This window comes from Trichosurus vulpecula, chromosome 4 (genome assembly GCF_011100635.1).
Source record: "Trichosurus vulpecula isolate mTriVul1 chromosome 4, mTriVul1.pri, whole genome shotgun sequence".
Classification (NCBI taxonomy): Eukaryota; Metazoa; Chordata; class Mammalia; order Diprotodontia; family Phalangeridae; genus Trichosurus; species Trichosurus vulpecula.
This window is the reverse complement of record NC_050576.1, coordinates 28,504,183-28,518,443: the sequence shown is the minus strand read 5'-3', so window position 1 is coordinate 28,518,443 and position 14,261 is coordinate 28,504,183. Positions and strand designations below refer to the sequence as shown.

The 14,261-nt window shown below is 44.4% G+C and overlaps 1 protein-coding gene across 10 annotated transcripts in view; it reads left to right on the top strand.

Annotated features, from left to right (window-relative positions):
* The window catches only part of OSBPL9 (oxysterol binding protein like 9), a 146,104-nt gene that overhangs the window by 6,871 nt on the left and 124,972 nt on the right, over positions 1-14,261 (top strand). For 9 of the 10 annotated variants that reach the window (XM_036755064.1, XM_036755061.1, XM_036755059.1 and 6 more), the window contains exon 2: positions 13,564-13,614. In XM_036755064.1, coding sequence (XP_036610959.1) covers positions 13,564-13,614 — 51 coding nt within the window. Of the gene's footprint in view, positions 1-12,294; positions 12,419-13,563; positions 13,615-14,261 lie in introns of those variants that run through there. The other variant, XM_036755063.1, reaches the window with a different exon arrangement.

Here is a 14,261-nt window from a genome sequence, read left to right as displayed (position 1 = left end):
AGCATGTCCTGGCTGGTGTGGTGGTGGGAGCTTCCATCTCATAGGAGACTGTGAAACACGCTGGGGAGCTTGTTGGGTGTGGTGGAGCTTAGCACAGAGCGGGGCATGTACTGCTTAAGAAATGCTTTTCAGTGGATTACAAAGAGGATGCCTTTTCTAGATGACCCAATAGAAGACTGAAGCCTTCCAGCTCTCAATTCCTGTGACTCTGAAGTGTTGATTGTGCGTGAGGCCCTTTGCTTGGCCCTGAGCATACAAAGACAGAATAAAATAATGTAATGACAATAAAAACTAGCATATATATAGCACCTACTATGTGTCAGGTGCTCATTTGGTTCTCCCAACCCCTGGGAGGTAGGTGCTGTTGTTATCCCCATTTCATAGTTGAGGAAACTGAGGCAGACATGTTAAGTGACTTGCCCAGGATCCTGTAGCTAGTGTCTGAGACTGGATATGAACTCAGGTCTTCCCGACTCCAAGCCCAGGTTATTTCCAATTTATGCTATATTTATCCTGTTCGTATGTAGCTAGCTGTGTTGTTTCCCCCATCAGATTGTGAGCTCCTTGAGAGCAGGGGTTGTTTTTTGCATTTCTTTGTATCCCCAGTGCTTAGTACAGTGCCTGGCACATAGTAGGTGCTTAATAAATGATGAATGACTGACTGATAAGTTCAGTCTAATAGAGTCTCAGCATTTGACAGTGAAAATTATAGCAAGTTCCATTGGCAAGTCTATGGGCCTTGGAGACTTGTCCCCTGTAAAATGAGGTGTTGGCCTAGTTGGCTTCTCCTGTGCCTTTCAGCTTTATAGTACTGATCCTATCTGAATATTACCTTTGTGTCTTCCTCTAAACTCTCACTCCAGCTCCAAGAAAAATAAGGTCTTAGTTACTTTTTCCTTACCTTTCTTATTCTTTGGTGAGTGGACTGTGCATTGACGGTACCTCATAAAATATGACAAATGTTAAAGAGTTAGAGTTGAGTTGGAGCCGTGCAGCATCATCCATCTGATGTTCTTTGAGCTCTGGAGGACTGGTGATCAGTAGCCATGGCTGTCCACACTTGGCCATTGTCTGCTGTATGGGCTCCTTCCTGCAAGGAGGTGTTTGGGATTCAGAGAGGGTTAGGCTATCTGGAGGGGTGGACCTATGCCTTATTTTCTCTTTTAGTACCTAGTCAGTCCAGGAGTCTGACTAGTGTTCGGCATGGGGTCTTTGGTCTAGTAGATAGACGCCCTAGTGTTCCTTAAATTTCATTGAAAACTGACTCTTTCGAGGCAGCCCTCAAAAGGTCACCTCTGCAACTTCCTGTTTTGGGTGCTGAAGAGCACAGTGATGGGTGGGCACTCGGGCTATTTTCTTTGATCCCTGCTCAGGTTTTCACTCCCACAAAACCTTTGTCATTTCACAAGTGCCATATTTTAAGCTTTTTAGGCTAGTGAGATGGTCAGAAAGTTGACTGAGAAATTTTCTCTTTTCCATGTTTCTGGGTCAGGAATAGAGAAGAGTATCGTAGACACTCTTAGAAATGGAAACAAAGCAAGGGGCTTTCCTGGGGCCCAAGACAGGCCCTCCCTGTGAGGCAAGATCGTTGGACTTGACAGAGTCCTGAATGTCCTACCAGTCAGCTGCAGACTGTCCTGAAGTATTGGGACACTAGGTTTTCATCCATTCAGTATCTCCTCCTTTCTGTGAACCCCTTGGGGGATTGTGCACATTCCAGGCCTCACCCTTTGGCTCTTGCCCATTCATAACACATCTTTTTAGGCGGACTCTCACGTGGTTAGAGGCATCAGTCAGAAAAATCAGCAAACACTTAAGTGCCTACTGTGTGCAGTGCATTAGGCTAGGTTGAGGGAGAAGACACTAGGTTTAGGGCAGACCTCCTACCTGTCCTCGTGGGTCTTAGAATTAGGGATAAGATAGTAACACAGATGCTTTTTCTTCCTATTTTTTTAAAGGCATTTTTTTGAATGAAGATCTACCTTCTTTTCCTTCTTCCCAGAAAACCCACAGATCCCTTCTCTACAGCATTAACCAGCTAAGTGCGTCAGCATTAGAGAAGAAAACGACACATATGAGAGGTCCGTAGGGGAAGATTGTAGGGGAAGGTTGTTTTGACACAGAGACAACCTTGGGGAGATCACAGAAGGCCTTCTGAATTTGGTGGCCTTACAGGAATAGACTGGGCAGAGGTACTGTGTCATGTGAGCATGGCCAGAGTCACCCTTTGGATTGGAGCTGTCTGGGCTAAGGCCTGAGAGGCACAGAAGGCCTAGGCTGGGGAGGAGCTTCAGGCTTTGACTCCTTTCTTCCTTCTTTCTCTTTAAAGTCTTGCCTCATTATCTTAGAAAAATCTACTTTGTGGGAAAGCATGAATTTTGAAGTGAAATTAGAGAGCTTCTGTGTCAGAATGCAAAATGATGACCTCAGGCAGGGAGAAGCCATGTGAATCCTGCCTTTCATGCTAACTAGCTGTGACCTCGCTTTCCATGTCCTCATCTCTAAAATGGGCTAATTATTGCCCGTAGTGCCCACCTCACTGGGTTATCTTGAGGATCTGATGAGATAATGCCATGAAGTGCTTTGTAAACCTTAAAGTCCTATGTAAATGGAAGGTCTTGTTAACTAGAAGAAGAATGATGAGAGCCATGATAATATGTAAAGAAACTTGTGCCTACGACCTCCCAGGCCCTTGGAAGTACTGAGGGATTCCCTTAAACGTCTCCACAGAAGCCTTGCTTAGTTTCCCCCTGATTAAGCCTTCTTTTGCTCAGACCCCTGAAGGTAAACATTTGTTTTTAATGAACTACCCTTGTAACAACCTTGTTGTGCCATTATTCATTTCTAACAGATTCTAGTTCACCTGCTTTGTGACTGAAAGACTTTTCCCCCCTTTCATATTTAGTGTTTTATTTTCCCACAGTTACATGTAAAAACAATTTTTAACATTCATTTTTAAAACTTTTGAGTTCCAAAATCTCTCCCTCCCTCTCCTTCCCAACATTGAGAAGACAAGCATTGAGATGTAGGTTATACATGTGTAGTCATGCAAAACAGCCATATCAGTCATGTTGTGAAAGAAAACATAGACCAAAAAACCTCAAGAAAAATAAAGTATGCTTCAGTCTGTATTCAGACACCATCAGTTCTTTCTCTGGGGATGGATAGCATTTTTCATCATAAGTACTTCAGAGTTGTATTGGATCATTGTATTGCTGAGAATAGCGAAGTCATTCACAGCTGATCCTCTTACAAAATTGCTGTTACTTTGTACACAGTACATTTCACTTTGCTTCAGTCCATGCAAGTCTTTCCATGTTTTTCTGAGAGCACCCTGCTAATCATTTCTTATAATACAATAGTATTCCATCATAATCACATACCACAATTTGTTCAGCCATTCCCCCTTGATGGGCATTCCCTCAATTTCTAATTCTTTGCCCCCAGAAAAGAACTGGTATAAATATTTTTATACATATAGATCCTTTTCCTTTTTGTTTCCTTGTCTCTTTTGGGATACAAACTGTGTGAGATAAAAACTAAACCCAAAATTAAACTCAGAGCCTTCTCAAGTAGAAAGTAGAAATGAATTTTATTATGATCCCCCTGGAAAGGGCTTTCTCTGAACCCATAGACAATCGACAGACAATCAGTAGGGAGAGGCGGGGCCCAGAGGGCAGAATCCAGCCTTGTACTCTAAAGTGAACAAGCCCCTACTCCACCACCACTGGCCTTTTACTCTCATTGGTGAAGTTCAGGTTTACAATCTAAATGCAGAAATCTACTATCCCAGGTACAGCTTAGCCAATGCCAAACTCTTTTCCTTTTTCCAGACACTTTTTTCCTTATTTGGCGAGGACAGGGTTCAGGTGATTTTTTTGTAACTTGAAACTTAGAAAATTTTCAAATAATAGGAGAGACATCTTTAGTAGAAGCAAAGTGAATTTATTTTACAAACCTTGCAAGATTTGGATACCTCCATAATGGAAGAGGTGAGGTAAAAGGGAACGCTGCCTTAATTTATACTCTTAATGAAAGGATTCCCACCCACCTTTATCCTTTCTCACCATTGGCTGGGAGGCGGGCTCACAGTCTAGGCCCGAAAACTAGATAGAGGACCAAGGTTGATCTGGTCCATTCAAGTTTTCCCCATCCAGAACTCAACTGCCAGGGGTGGAAATGAGGAGGCGTTCCTGGAGCCAAGAACAAATAGCTCACAGGTAGTCCATTATCTTCCTATTTGGTGCTAACATCTGAGAGGGGGGAAGGGCAAGCCCACAGCTCCAGGCCCCGACCTTCCAGAGTCACCATAAGGCCAAATCCCAAACCTCTCCTACTCCCTCAGACATTCCCTATGTCAGAAATATGAGAAGAGTGTAACCCCTGTATTTTACCCTGTGAAGTCTTCACAATTTATCCTTTCCATTCACCTTTATCCCACTTCAGCTACACTGGGATGGTCCCATCCTAGATCTCATCCTTAGCCACAAATGTTCTCCTTTCTTAATCAGAAACAGAAACAGCAACAAGAAAAATTCTGACATCGCTGTACCTGACTATAATTTCTTATGCATCTTTTCCCTGTGCCTTATCCCTCTTAAACCCACCTTTTACCTGTACAGCACCTCCAGTCTCTCTACCCCTTTGTACTTTCTCTATATTTCACTCTCTTCACTTTCTTCTCTTTCCAAAGTTTAACTCCAGCTGCTGCTCTAATTGCTTTCTCACACTCAGCCTTATAGTTATTTAACCAGATTCCAACCCTGCGTTCTTCCTACTATTCACACTTCCTGCTCACTGGCTGCTGAGTGGAACTGGAGTATACTACAAGTTTTTGTTGTCTAACCTCAGTCAATCCGTCTTTTATTTCTCCTTAATCAGTTCCTGTCTCACCAGACCTTCTCTCTTCAAGCCTTTCACACATCTTCTTTATTGCGTCTCCTAGTTGACTCTTGACTCTTTACTGAGAAAGTTGAGGCTGTTAGTAGATTGTGAGCTCCTTAATCAGGGTCTTTCAGCCTCTTTTTCTGTAAGCCCAGCAAGCTTCCACTGCCTATTGCTTCCCTTCACTTGAAGATTCACGTGATTTGCCCATTCTCACCCAAAGAACTCAAGACCAGAGTGGGCAGAGGAAGACATTTTATTACACTTCTCAAGAGAGCAGGTGGAGTGCTCACAGGAACACTCACACCAATACAGGTGTGGGGGGGGGGGGTGAGGGGGTAACCATTCCCTCCACTCCTGCTAGAGTTACAGTTAGTTTACAATCTTTATTTTTTACATAGTTTTCCTAGGTTATACAGTTTGTATAGGTAGGATAACAAGGATACAGAAGCAAAAGTGAAGTTAATTAGATTTTCCTTGTCTTAGATTAGGGTTAAACTACATTCTTTTACTTTCCCTACTTTCCTCCTTTAACATGTGCAAATTATGCAAATCAGTAGGCCTGGATTCTTGACCAAGACCAGACCCTAAATAAGCTTGAACTGGTTCAAGTGGGTTTGGCCTCTCTAATTCCCCTGACTGCCTTCTCAAAAAGCATGCACATGTGTACAAGCCTCTGACCTCTCACCTGACCGACCTTGAGGCCTGGTCTCTGCTAAAGCTGGGGTGGGGGAGGGCGGGGAAGCACACCTTTAGTTCTGTGGAAGCAAAACTCCTCCTCCCATTCCTTACATTTCTTTCCCCAGTGGATTAAGGCAAGTACAAATTAAGTGACTTGCCCTGGGTCATACAGCTAGTTAGTGTTTGAGGCTAGATTTGAACTCAGGCCTTCCTGACTCTAGCACTATATTATCCACTAAGCCTCCTGCCTGTCTAGATGATGCTCTCTGTGCTCATTGTTTCTACTTTCTTTCCTCTTACCCTTCAACCCTTTACAGTCTGGTTTCAGATCTTATGAAATCCTCCAATGCGACCAGTGATCTCTTAATCACCAGCTCCAATGGTCTTTCTTTTAGACCTCATTCTTCTCGACCTCTCAGTATTTTCTCCTGGCTGCTCTTCCTCTGAGCTTTCACAACACTCTTTTCTTCTGGTTCTCCTCTGACCTGTGGACTCTTCCTTTAGTCAGTAGGAGTTGACCTGGCCTTCCTTGCTGGCTCATCGTCCACATCACACCTCTCACCATGGGACACCCCAGGTCCTCACTCTCCTCTCTTCTTGATGAGGAGGGTGACCTCATCAGCTTCTATGACTTTAACAATCATCGCTGCATGGCTTTAGATCTGTATTACCTGCCCTTTTCTCTCCTCAACACCAATCCCCTATCACCAGCTGTCTTATGATAATTTCATTGTGAATGCCAAGAGCATGACAAAGTTAAAATGTCCACGGCAATTCATTATTTTTTCTTCCAAAGTCACCTCTTTAACAAAATAGCTCGTTTCTGTCTAGGGCACCCCCATTTTTTCAGCCTCCCCATTTCATGATGTCATCATGTTTGACTCCTCCTATACCTACTCCGTTTGGTTTTTGAAGTCCTTCCGAGCCTGACCCCAGTCTTTCTTTCCAGCCTTATTCTCCATTACTTTCCTTGCACTCTACTGTCCAACCAGACTGGCCTTTTTGCTCTTTTCTTCCATCTCTCATCTTCATACTGGTCGTTACATGTGCTTGAATGAGAATGTGTTTATAAAGTGCTTGCTATGTGCAAAAGCTGTGTCGTGTTAGGGAACAGAAATAGAAAAACGAAGTCCCTGTTCCTAGGAGCCCTCCTTCCCTGGGGAGAGTGCTCAGACAGGGAGTGGGAGCTTTAGGTCACATGCCTTTGCATGTGTCCCCTGGAATGCATTTCCTTCTCGCTTCTGTCTCATGGAGGAATCCTTCCCTTCCTTCCTGATGGTGCTAAAGCAGACCCTTCTCCAGTAAGCCTTTCCTGGCTCTTCTCTCCCTAACTGTTTTGCATTTTTTCTGTGTTTCCCTGTTGCCATGTTGCGTCACTCCTCATAGGATAAGACACCTTGAGAACAAGGCTTGATCTCCACTCCTCCCTGTATACATCTGCACCTTGTTTGCATGCCATTTTCCCCATTAGAGTGTGAGGTTCTTGAGGGCATGGGCTGTTTTGCCTTTCTTTGAATCCCCAGTTCAGAGCCCTGTGATTGGCACATGCTGGTACTTAAGAAATGTTCATTGACTTGACATAAACCATGAATGGGACTCTGCCCCTGGAGCCTCCCTAGCTTTGGAACTTTATTTTAGCTTGCTCCAGGCCTCCTCTAGCACTTCCTGGGCATCTCCAGCCATGCTACTGTTAGCTCCTCTTTAGCACCCTCTTTCCCTGTGAGAGTGGAAGTTCCCTGAGGACCAGGACTGGGTTGTTTGTCCTTTCCCCAGCCAAGCACATAGTAGCCACTTAATACTTTCTTGTTGATTGAGCTCTAGCCTAAGGGTATATTAGGAGAAAATGAAGGAGTCCCTTCCTGGGAGGGAGCTTCCACTCTGCTAGAGGTCACAGTGCACGCAGGGAGCAGGCACAAGCGAGGCCTCAGAAGAGGGGTGGGGCACTTGGCAAGTTGGATTCCTGTCAACACCATCCATAGCTGGTAAGATGGTAGCAAACATACCAGGTGCCATGATGAAATCGATGACCACCAGCATGACCTGGCACCTGCCAGCCAGCCTTGTTTGATAGGTTATGGATGAACAGACACAAGCAAGCACTTGATAAATAATGGTCATGCTTCATTCTAAGACCTGGAGCTTGGTTTAATTTTGTACTGCCATTAGCAACAAATCTCATCTATTCAGCCTTCTTTACTTTTGGCCATAGCTGCATCTTCATCTTCAAGATTGGAGATATCTAAGCCCCCTTTCAGTCCCACATCCTATGGCATATGAATACAAATGTGCCTTGCTTTCAACAAACCTAACTGAAAATGGAGTTTACAAAATAGACAAATTAGGGGATGATTATTTGTTTTTAAAAGGATTCACCTACTTTAAATAGTGAATTTAAAACCTAATTGAACTTGTAGTTAAATAATTGAACAAACGTTAAACACCTGCCATATGCTGGGTGCCAAAGATATACAGATAATTTTGCCTTCAGGGAACTTGCATTTTACTGCCTGTACACTTAATGTATATAGCAAGTTAGGGTTGTAAAGTGCTTTCCAGACATTGTCTTATCTGAGCCACATGGAAGCCCTGAGATATCCAGGTCACATTATACCCATATAGATGAGCAAACTCAAGCTCAGAGGAGAAGTGACTTCCCCGGGGGGTCACATACACAGTCTGTGTCTGAGCCATGATTGGAAACAAGGGCTTCCTGACTCCATCTCCAAACCTCCATTTTTTTCCTGGGTTCTGGACCTACATGGCAACCTTTTCCCACATTCCTCCTTTTCTGAAATATTCTCTAGGCCAACTACACTGACCTCCATAGGTACTTGAGGTCTTCCAGCTCTCTATGCTCTTCTTCAGGCCGCCCCCTTTCAGGCTGAATGGGATGTCAGCCTGTCAGCAGTCATTAATTGCTTACTGTGCATCAGGCATCATACTATGCTTGGGGTACAGAGAAATGCAAAAGACAGTCTCTGCCCTAGGGGAGACAACACGCAAAGTTTACTGTATGCACATACAAATTATACAGTATAAATAGGAGGTCATCTCAGCGAGAAATCAGAGGCTTCTTGCTGAAGTTAGGCCTTGCTCTGAGCCTGAACAAAGCCAGGAAAGCCAAGTTGAAGTTGGGGTGAAGAGGGAGAACATTCGGGGAATGGGGGACAGCCAGTCCAGAGGCACAGAATGGGGAGGGCCAAGCTTTCCAGAGCTGGTGGATTTGGGTGGTATTTTTTTTCCCTACAAGCTTAGAGGCCTGAGAGGAGTTTGTGGATTTAAGAGGGAGATGTCCCAGCTTCCATGTGTCTGTAAGTGTGAAGATTGGGAGCTGTACTGAATTTATGTAAGAAATGGGAGGAGGAGTTTTGTTTCCACAGAACTGAAGGTGTACTTCCCCCCCCTCCCCCACCCCAGCTTTAGCAGAAACCAGGCCTCAGGTCAGTCAGGTGAAAGGTCAGAGGCTTGTACGTATGCTTAAATGAGCCATTTGAGGAGAGCATGACTAGGCAGTCAGGGGAACTAGAGAGGCCAAACCCGCTTGAACCAGTTCAAGCTTATCTAGGGTCTGGTCTTGGTCAAGAGTCCAGGCCTACTGATTTGCATAATTTGCATATGTTAAAGAGGGAAGGTAGGGGAAATAAAGAATGTAGATTAATCCTAAACTAAGACATGGAAAATCTAATTAACTAAACTTCTGCTTCTGTATCCTTATTATCCTACCTACATAAACTGTATAACCTAGGAAAACTATGTAAAAAGTAAAGAATAAACCATAACTCTAGCAGGAGTGGAGGGAATGGTTACCCCCGCTGTTGCAACTGTATCAGGGTGAGTGTTCCCAGTGAGCACTACACCTGCTCTCTCGAGGAGTGTAATAAATGCCTTCCTCTGCCCACTCTGGTCCTGAGTTCTTTGGGTGAGAATGTGCAAATCACATGGATCTTCCCAAGGTCGTGGGAAAAGGAAAGCAATGAGCTGCGGAAGTACGTCTCGGGCTAACTTCCTGACCCTGCCTTGGGGAGTCCTGTGATCCCCACTGCGGTGTTAAGAGGGCTACCACTGGGGATTTCCCTGGGGAACCCTGTGGTCTGCACAGCCTTCTTAAGGGGACATCACTTGGGACTTCCAGCCCTGTCTCAGGAGCCTTGTGATTTTACCACTGTTCTAAGGGGCCATCACTTGGGTCCTCCTTAGGGTCTGACCCCTAGGAACCTTGTGATCCCCGCAGATTAAGGGGGCTACCACTTGGCCTTCCTCTGGGAGTCCCGTGGTCTGCACAGCCTTCCTTAGGGATTATCACAGGGTTCTTCCTCAGGACTTTGGCCCTGCCTAGGGAAGTCCAGTGATCCCCAAAACCGCGTTTCTCACAATTTAGAAACTTTAACTTTCAGGTTTTGTGGTGAAGAAAATGGAATGTTCTGAGTTTGTAGTCTAGGCACATTAAATATTGACCTCCTTGCCCAGCGAACCAGTTCAAATCTGGTTCATTTTTGGCAATGATTGATGTAGGTGTTCACTTCCTTGTCTCTAGCTTCTTTGTGAATGCTAGGTAGCTACTGGGACATTTTGCAGATCTCCAAATTGGTTAGTTCCTCCCCAATGTTCTGTTGGAACTCTTTGAAAGTTAATCTCTCTAGAAATTTAAGAAATTGAAAACAAACTTTTTGGATTGCTGTTGAAGTCATTGTATTCCGGTTTCTTTTTAACATTTGGTTCACTCTTTGTAGTCTATAAGGATCTGATTGAAGACATTTTATTAGGCTAGTTCCCAAATACCTGGTGTCATAACTGACACTTTAACTCCTCCTTCTACATAACTTTTGCTTGACTTTCTAATTTAGAATAAAAAATATTTCAGAATATCAAATCTGTTCTCCTTTTTTCTCCTCCTCTTTCCCTCCTCCCAGTTCAGCTCTCTGCTCTTTCTCATTGAATATTGGTACATTTGCAAGATACTTTACATGACAATGGCCTCTGCTGGCTCTGGTTCAGTTCTGAGCTTGCATTTGGGTGGATTGAGTTTAGATATGATTGTCACTTGTGGGAGAGCCCTGCATTAATAAAAGGGGGAGGCCGCAGGAACCCTGAATGCTTAACATTGGGATAAGTGCTGCCTCTGTCACTTAATAACCATCATTAAGTGTTGAATAGAACCGAGATCTGAAAGCATTTTGCGAATCAGTCACATTTCTTCCGGTAGATTGTGAGGTAGATTACTAGTATGTCCCTTTTGTAGAGCGAACAGTTGAGGCTGAGCAAGTTTGGCTTCCTGGGATGTTGTGAAAATTGAGGGCAGTGATGTAGGGAAAGCATGATCTAAAGGTGACCTGCTGCTGCTCCCACTGACAAAAGAAGTCAGCTGTGATTCGTGCTAGAGATGCCCAGGAGGAGGAAGTCAGGGCATACACTCGGGGTTCCTGGAGAAGCTGGGCCTTGAAGAGAGGGGGAGGGCTGTCCGTGGGAGAAGCTTGTGGCTGCTTCCCTCCCTTCCCTCTTGACTCTGAATAAATGAAGAAGCCCCTACTATGTGCGAAACATCAGGGATACAAATGGAAAAGCAAGACAGCCCCTGCTGTCAGGGAGGTTAATGGTAGAGACAGGCCCTGGAGGACATTTTTGTGGCAGATCCATTGGAGCGGCCCCTGTGGTCCTTTGGGCACAACGGCAAGGGGTACATCTGTATTGTCGTTTTCATTAAGAATCATCTTTTTCTGATGTTGAGGTGTTGAACAGAGCCAAAGACACCTTTCTTTTCCAGGTTTCTTTTGTAGCTGTGGCTATTAAGGTACCAGGGACTGTAGCAATTGTGGGGCCAGTCACCAATTCTCATCTTCTTCAGGGTTGCTCCCTTGGAGGATGGCTGTGAGGGTCATGCTGAAAGTAGGGCCAGTGACTTGGGACAGGGCTTTGGTGATTCATGGAACTCTTGAGTACCAAGTCCTGGGCTGCTAGGTGCCAGGCAAAGTGCCAGAGATGTGAAGATGAGAACAGTCTGCCCCCAAGGAGCTGTTCTCAGTGACTTTCTTTACCTATCTGAAGGGGTAGGGTGGGGGGTGGGAGCTGGGGTACGAGGTGCAGGGAGATGGACATAGGCTTGCCATCAGACAGAACAGCAGGGGTGAGATGAACTGACTGTGGTAGCAGGGAGCTAAGTGAGAGGGGCTTCCTGATCTGGAAAGAGCCAATCCTGAAGCGTCTTCCAATGCCAGATTCTCTGATTCAAGGCTGGTGGGTGGTGTATTCCCTGAGTTCGAATCCTGTCTCCTCCACCGCCTGGCTAGGCAAGTCAGTCACTAACTCTTCTCATATTCAGTTTTCTCATCTGTCAAGCATGGATCAAATGATGCTTTGCAGACCTTCCAACACTAGATAAGTGTAAGTTATTATTTTTGTTGTAAACAGCTTTTCCTGTGATTCTTTCACAGACTTCATTGTTGAAATCCAGTGTTTGTAAATGCCCAAGTTTAGCCTGGAGGCTTTCTCCTCCCCTTTGCCTCTGTCTCTGTCTACTTGAGGAAGAAGAGGGAGTAGAAGCGAGAGCAGCCTTCTGCTGTGGACTTTCCTATCATCCTCTGCCTTTAGAAACCCGTGGGCTGTCCGTCTGTCCCTGCACTGACTGACTCGGCTCCATGGAGTGGGCAAGACTGGAGGTTGAGAGGAAGGGGCAGCTTGTTGCCTGGAAGAGATCACTGGATTTTGAGCCTGAAGACCTGGTTTCCTGCATAATAAGAAATACCATGCATGAGGAAGATGGAGAAGAGTGGGAAGAGCAAATCAATTGATGTAGAACCGACTAAGCAGAACTCCACCTTTAGCAGAAATCACCACTCAGCCCATGGTCCCTGACCTGGTAATCACCAGCCTTCGAAGTCTGGCGCCGTCTCCCCTTCCCAGATGGCCATGCGTCACGCAACCTGCCCTTTCTTTACGCTGTGCTCCCCCCAAGCAGGCTACTTAGCAGTCCCCTGGCTTACTTTCTTTCTTACTCTCCCACCTTAGTGTCTTGATCCACCTGAGTAAATGCCCTCTCTTCAGATGTCTGCCAGTGAAAATCTTGCCCATTCCTCAATGCCGTGCTTCCCTGATGATTTCCCCCTTAGCATTCCCATTCACTCAGAAACTATTCTTTCTTTCTTACGGATCTTGATACCTTACTTTTGTATTTTATTTAGGAGAAAGAAGTCATGTATAGGAATATAAGCTCCTTGAGGGCAGGGACTGTAGTATTTATCTTTATAGTCTGAGATACTGCCTGGCAGAGGGTGAATGATTTGCCTCAGATTGGGCAGTGAATGTATGTCATTGGTGGAACTTGAATTCAGGTCTTGTCTGTCAGGCCAGCGCTATCCACTAGGCCAAGCTTCCTCTTTCATCGTAATACTCAATAGATGTGTTAAAAGGATGAAATAAAATTCTACAAATGCTAGGTGCACATCCTGAAAAGTTTTTGTTTTTGATTACTGTCTTATAATTCACTCCTTTCCTGGTAGTGTGTGGGGAAATCCAGCTCATTGAGACCCTAGTTCATTGGGCTTTAGTTGACATTTTACTTTAATGTCATTATGCATGTCTTGAAATTGTCAGAGATTTGGGGTCTGAGCCCCCACGTGGTCACTGCTTACAACTGTGATCCCTGGGCACATCTTTTCAAGCCTCATAGCCTTACTAGTTCCCTCTGTGGTAAAATGGAGATCTCATAGGGTTGTTGTGAGGGAAGTGCCTTGTAAAAATTTTAAAAGAGTTAGAAAAAGCGTCCTATTATTATGAACAGTATGTTAGCCTAGAAGAGCAATACAGGAGTAATTTCAAACCCTTATTTTTAATTTCTTTGTTCTTTGCAAATTTGGGGGGATAACTCTAAAACCTTGTCTTTACATCCCAAGATACTTCTGAAATAGATTATAGTAAAAAAAAATCTGGCTTATAATTTTTAAAATGGGCTAAATTTCCTTTGTAATATAAATATTTTATGATATGTTTTTGTTTTTCTTTCAGTCCAAGGACAAAATGATGAGAGGTTCCCGAAGAGGCTGTGTTCGACTCCGAGTAAGTAGCTTTCTTTCTTTTGGGGGAAAGCCAAGTTTCAGAGGAAGCTAAAAGTGAATGTTTTAGATGCTCTGGTTTCAAAGCATCTTGTCAAGTCCTTTGTGTCCTCCCCCTCAGTGGCCCCTTCATTGCAGCTAGGCCCTCCAGATTGGGTAGAAATGCTTTAACATCTGTCATCTGAGTCCATTGTACTTTCTCGCTCGTCGCCCTTTCCTTGTTTCTCTTGTCCATCTTCTTTTAGGCTGTGTCCCATCAGGTTTCACTCAAAGACACTAGACTGGATGAGTAAGGTCAGGCAGAGGAGACTTCAGATGGAGCCCAGCAGAGGGAGAAGAAAAAAAGATGTTTTCAGATATCTTAAAAAGAAATTTAAAACAACAACAGTATTCTCTGGTGATAAAGAAATGTCACTCATTGAGATTCACCAGACATGCCCAGGATTTTTTGAAAGGCTGTTGTTATCCCTGTCATTTCTTTCATTCATTGATCTTAATAGGTTCTTTTTGTATGATAGGTGTTTAATGTTTGTTGAGAAGCATACCTAATAACCCTGGTGAGGGTAAACTTCCCCAAACTTGATGATAAATCAGGCAGTGGGTAAACATTTCTTTAGCACCTCCTGTGTGCCAGGTACTAGGCTAAACTGA